General features: G+C 44.4%; 1 protein-coding gene across 1 annotated transcript in view; it reads right to left on the bottom strand.

The window, feature by feature from the left end:
* Positions 1–5567, bottom strand: part of LOC142302451 (tubulin alpha-1B chain-like) — a 39347-nt gene extending 33780 nt beyond the window's left edge. The window contains exons 1-2 of the mRNA XM_075343513.1: positions 5208–5567; positions 4914–5057 (exon numbers count right to left, since the gene is read on the bottom strand). Of these exons, the coding sequence (XP_075199628.1) occupies positions 4914–5057; positions 5208–5567 (504 nt within the window). The remainder of the gene's footprint in view (positions 1–4913; positions 5058–5207) is intronic.
* Between the last annotated feature and the right edge of the window lie 433 nt (positions 5568–6000).

Here is a 6000-nt window from a genome sequence, read left to right on the forward strand (position 1 = left end):
GCCTACAATTGACCTGATAGATTGGTAACAAGTGTTTCAGATTTTGTGATGAAAAACTGACACGGACGATACGTGCTGAACACGGAAATACTCCGTGTGCGGTCCGTGCAGGCACGGACCCATAGACTAAAGCGGGTCCGTGCCTGCGTGTTGCCGGCAAAAAACGGACATGTCGTCCGTGTAGAAAAGCGCACACATGTACTTACGACACGGACACACGTTCCATGTGATTTTACGTGCGTGTGCCATCTACCATTGAATAACATGGGTCTCCGTGTGTACGTGTCTCCGGTACGTGCAAATACGTACCGCACACGTACAAAAAAAACGGATGTGTGTTGCGGGTATTTATCACGTTTTTAGTGTAGTTGTGTCAATGAGAAACCTGAAGTGTCTTGCACGCTAAGGCTATGTGCACACGTTGCGTAGTGTCCATGCTGAAAAATCTGCAGTGATTTGGCAGTGCATGTGCGCTTCAAATCGATGAAGAAACACTGCGTAATGGATGCGGTGTGTCTGCAGAATAAATCCCAATTTCATGCGCTCTGGATGCTGCCTCTCCCATAGGCCCCCTTCACACGTCCGTGTCTCCGGTACATGTTTGGTTCGTTTCCTCACGTGCCGGAGACACGGGCACATGTAGACCCATTAAAATCAATGGGTCTGCGCACACGTGCGTGTTTTGCTATGGACCGTGTGTACGTGTGGAGCATACGTGTGCCCGTGTACTCCACACGTAGACATGTCCATTTTTCTCCGGCATCACGGGTATCACACGGCCCACACACAGACCGCACGGATATGATCCATGTGACACACTCCGGAGAAAACACTCGTGTTGGTAAAAAAAGAAAAATTCTATACTCACCTGTCCCCAGTGCTGCATTCTCTGCCGCTGCTGTCACTTGCTTCCAACCCCCGCTCATTATGCTCATCGCATATTTATTCCACTGCGGGCGGAAGCAGCAGCAGTGGGGAGTCGGGAGGACCAGAGACCGAAGATCAGCACCACGGACAGCAACGCCAGGGTCAGGTGAGCAGAAAGTTCCTGATCTCCGTGGTGCTGAACACACGAAGAACACACATTGAGCCATAAAAACGACAAACGGAGGGATATACGCACCTTTGACACGTCCGTGAAAAACGTGCGTGATTTTCACGGATGTGGCTTAACCACCCTGAAATGCCTTTTGTACATGCATAACATGCTTTGCAGACCACATATACACATGCTGACATTACTAGTAAACTGCAATGAATACTTCAAAAGGCCAGAAAACTACACTCTCCTGTTTGTGAGTCTCCAGTGTATCTCAAAATGAATCAGGCCCATTAATACATGCCAAACAAACTATACAAATATGTTTATACTCTGCCTACAGAATGTGCACATGTAGGTAAAGACAGAAGCAATGCAAATATCTGTACTCACCATCAGGGCCGGCGTCAGCATGCTGCATACCCGGGCAAATGCCGGGGCCCTGGAGAGCTGGGGGGGCCCACTCGAGCTCGTCAGTTCTGCTGCCCCCGGGCCGAGTTCCGGGGACAGCAGTCCTTGGCACTGGAAACTGTGGCTACCGGCCCTTTAAGGCCCGCAGACCACAGCGTTCACTGTGTTCTCCTGCATTGAGCATCATCTGTGGGCAGAGCTACCGCCCGGCGTCCTGCTCAGTCGCACAGAAACAGATGAAGGAGTCACAGTGCCAGCCAGCGACCCTCAGCACATCGCTTCCCTCCAGCGCTGTGTGGGCCCCAGCCATCTGCACCGTGACCTGATCAGTATGTGGGACATCACTCCCTCCCCGCCCCTCCCTGTCCCCCCGTGCATGTGTGGGCCCCGCAGAGCCGCTTGTGTGGGCCCCGCAGAGCCGCGTGTGTGGCCCCCGGAGCCGCGTGTGTGGCCCCCTTGAGCCGCGTGTGTGGGCCCCGCAGAGCAAGGTGTGTGTTTGTATGTATGTATGCAGGCAGCAGAGCAGTATGCCTGTCTATATGTATGTATATATGCAGCAGAGCAGTATGCGTACCTGTATGTATGTATATATGCAGCAGAGCAGTATGCGTGTCTGTATGTATGTATGTATATATGCAGCAGAGGAGTATGCGTGTCTGTATGTATGTATATATGCAGCAGAGCAGTATGCGTGTCTATATGTATGTATATATGCAGCAGAGCAGTATGCGTGTCTGTATGTATGTATGTATATATGCAGCAGAGCAGTATTTGTGTCTATATGTATGTATATATGCAGCAGAGCAGTATGCGTGTCTGTATGTATGTATGTATATATGCAGCAGAGCAGTATTTGTGTCTATATGTATGTATATATGCAGCAGAGCAGTATGCGTGTCTGTATGTATGTATGTATATATGCAGCAGAGCAGTATGCGTGTCTGTATGTATGTATGTATATATGCAGCAGAGTAGTATGCGTGTCTGTATGTATGTATGTATATATGAAGCAGAGCAGTATTTGTGTCTATATGTATGTATATATGCAGCAGAGCAGTATGCGTGTCTGTATGTATGTATATATATATATATGCAGCAGAGTAATATGCGTGTCTGTCTGTATGTATGTATATATGCAGCAGAGCAGTATGCGTGTCTGTATGTATGTATGTATATATGCAGCAGAGCACTATGCGTGTCTGTGTGTATTGAGAACAGTACCCAGTAATATAGAATACAGTATTACATTTTCACAAATTGCAATATAGCATATATAATAATTTCAATTGTGACACCAGGACTATATCAAAAAAAGGGGGCATAAATCGTACAATATTTATGAGAACAAAAAAGAGAACAAACGATCAAAGCCCAATAAAGATAAAGATCAAAGTTGTACAAATAGTGATTTTTATTGTCAAGTGTTATCACAAATGATTCTGTGGACACAAATTATGCATCATATATATATATCATATTTATACAGCGGGATTGTATAGTTGTAACCACCAGTTACATAGCCTATTGAAAATGCAGCCTCTAATCATACATATAGTCTCCCAAAAGGACACATAATTAGCCATGTATACATGCCCATAACAGCACACTATATATACACCTTTATTATATGGCACATGGTTCAAAGGAAACTGCATGTATAAAGTTATGTCTATAAAACCTAGCAAATAGGTACATCCTATAATGGCTCATTGCACATGGTTAGATGCCATATATCCTTAACATAAGGAGAGCCAGGGACTCATATATTGGGATCCTAAACAGAAATAGATCCAATCGTATAGGTGTAGTTTTTACAAATAGACAGCAGAGGTCACTATATCACAGATTTTTCCTAAGGCCAATCTATAGCCAAAAAAAGGCCAAAAACACCTCTGCACCATATGCTAGACGTACAGATTATGGGCATAGGACCACTGATCGGCAATACCACATTGTGGCCAAGGCCGACCATAACTACCGTATATTACGGCGTACTACAGGCACCAAGCCACAGTGGTTGACAAAACAATGCAATGTGTATTTACCGCTGTAAACTGGAACTCCCAACACGTGTTTCGGCTTCTCAACCTTCGTCAGGGGGCGTGTCTAATCACCCGGGAGTGCGGACTTTAAATACTGCCTGCCTCCAATCACCATCAACCCCTTAGATGACGCGCGCGTTGTCATGACGCCTTGCCGACGCTGATCCAGCTACCGCGTCACCAGTCATCAGCCCCAGGATGTTATAGCCCGGGAGTAGAAGACCAGTATAGACACAGCAAGCTGGTCAGTGCCGGCCGCCAGTGACAGCCGTGCGTGCAGGTATCAGATGAATTATATATGTGCAAAAACATGATAATTGTGCTATACATATAAACTAGTTATGTGAAAAACATCATCTCATGGAAAGGGGAAATATAGGATATATATATATTTACCCTTATCCTATTTATGGCACATAGATGTCGACAAAAGAGGTAATAAAGAATTATTATATTACTATACCACCACTGATTAGAAATATAAACCATATATATGACAAAACATACAAATTATGGAATATCGGATATAAGTTAGAATATTTATACATTTATTATAGAACAAGGGGATAGGTATAGTCCCCCATCACCACAGCACCCATAATGGTTGCTGCTTAGCACTTTCCATATGTCCGCCAAACAATGTCATTAGGCAATATCCATTGCGTCTGCCCATACATTAGGTATGAAATGTCAAATCATCAGTCTTTCCATTTATTCTCTTCCATCAATAGGTATATCTCCATTCATGAGAAGGTATTCACAATTAACTAGAAATTAATAATAAAAACAAGGGGGTTAATTAGACAAAAATTAATTAACACCATAAAAATAGATGCATATAAGGCACAAAAAATATATATATAAGGCATTACAGGCCATGCATGCCAAGACGGCATGCAACTCTATAGAAATGACGCAAAGCTAATATTTTCGTTGAGGCCAGATGGACATACAGTACCCAGTGTGTATATCCATCTGGCCTCAAGTTGGGCCAATCTCCTGCTGATCTCACCACCCCTAATCCCCAACTCAATTTGATCGATACCTTTCACCTTTAGTAGACCACTATTACAGGAGTGAAATTTAAAAAAATGTCTTGGAAGGGTTTTTAGGCCTTCAATGTCAGTCGCATTGCGCGCAGCTTCAATCCCCAATATATGCTCACGAGTACGTACCTTCAGCTGACGCGTCGTGAGTCCAATATAGATCTTAGGACAAGGAAATGTCGCATAATATATAACTGCCCTAGAATTGCATGTTATATATTTCCGTATTTGATAGGTTTTAGTATTTTTAGCGTCAGTGAAGGTACTCTCACGGCATATATTGGGGCATGCGACGCACTCTCCACAGGGGAAGCACCCCAATTTCACACTGGGTTTAAAATTTCCCAAAAATGTTGGATCTCTCCTATTACTCACGTAGTGGCTACGGATCAAATGATCCCGAAGGTTTTTATTTCGGCGCATGGTAATCGATATCTTCTCGGGGATAATTTTATTAAGGGTGGGGTCGGCTTGGAGTATAGGAAATGCCTTCTCCAGGCAATCACGTATAGATGGAATCTGTGCACAATAATTAGTCACAAAGCGAATTTTGTCACTTGATTCAGATTTCGGTTGGGAGTATAGTAGTGAATTCCTAGATGAATACTTGGCTCTGTGGTATGCTTTTTTTACAACTCTCCCACTGTACCCTCTCTCTCTAAATCTTACCATGAGGTTATGAGCCTGTTGTTCAAAATCCACATCGGTCGAGCAGATCCTCCTAAGACGGAGAAACTGCCCGACCGGTACCGATCTGATCATGAATTGGGGATGTGCAGAAGATGCATGGAGGAGCATATTTGTTGAAGTTGGTTTACGATATAAATTGGACTGCAGGAAACCGTCAGCATCCTTCTTTATCAATACGTCCAGGAACTCAATCTGTTCAAAAGACCACTTGAACGTGATGTTGATGTTGCGTCCCCCCGAACCCATTCCCTGCATAAATAAATTAAGTTCCTCAACCGACCTCTGCCAGATCATGAAGATATTGTCGATGTACCGCGCCCAAAAAAGGACGCGGTCCATCAACGGCTGCCGATCTGACAGGAGGAGGTCCCTCTCCCACAGCCCCAGGAATAAATTAGCATATGAGGGGGCAAAAGCCGCCCCCATTGCAGTACCCTGGAGCTGTAGAGAGAAGGAACCCATAAAAATAAAAAAATTATGTGTAAGGGAGAATTCAAGGAGACGCAACACCAACACACGAAAATCCGGGGGCATATCAGCCATATCCAGATAGAATTTGGTAGCTTCAATGCCATCCTTATGGATGATACTGGTGTATAGTGACTCAACGTCTCCTGTCACCAGTATCGTGTCATTACCTACATATAAGCTGTCAATCCTCCTGAGGAAGTCACCGGTATCCTTGATATATGATGGTAAATTTTCAACCATCGGCTGAAGAATGGAATCAATCCACCGGTTAACTTTTTCAAGGAAGTTGCCACACCCCGAT

The sequence above is a fragment of the Anomaloglossus baeobatrachus genome, chromosome 4 (assembly GCF_048569485.1).
Source record: "Anomaloglossus baeobatrachus isolate aAnoBae1 chromosome 4, aAnoBae1.hap1, whole genome shotgun sequence".
NCBI classification, from domain to species: Eukaryota; Metazoa; Chordata; class Amphibia; order Anura; family Aromobatidae; genus Anomaloglossus; species Anomaloglossus baeobatrachus.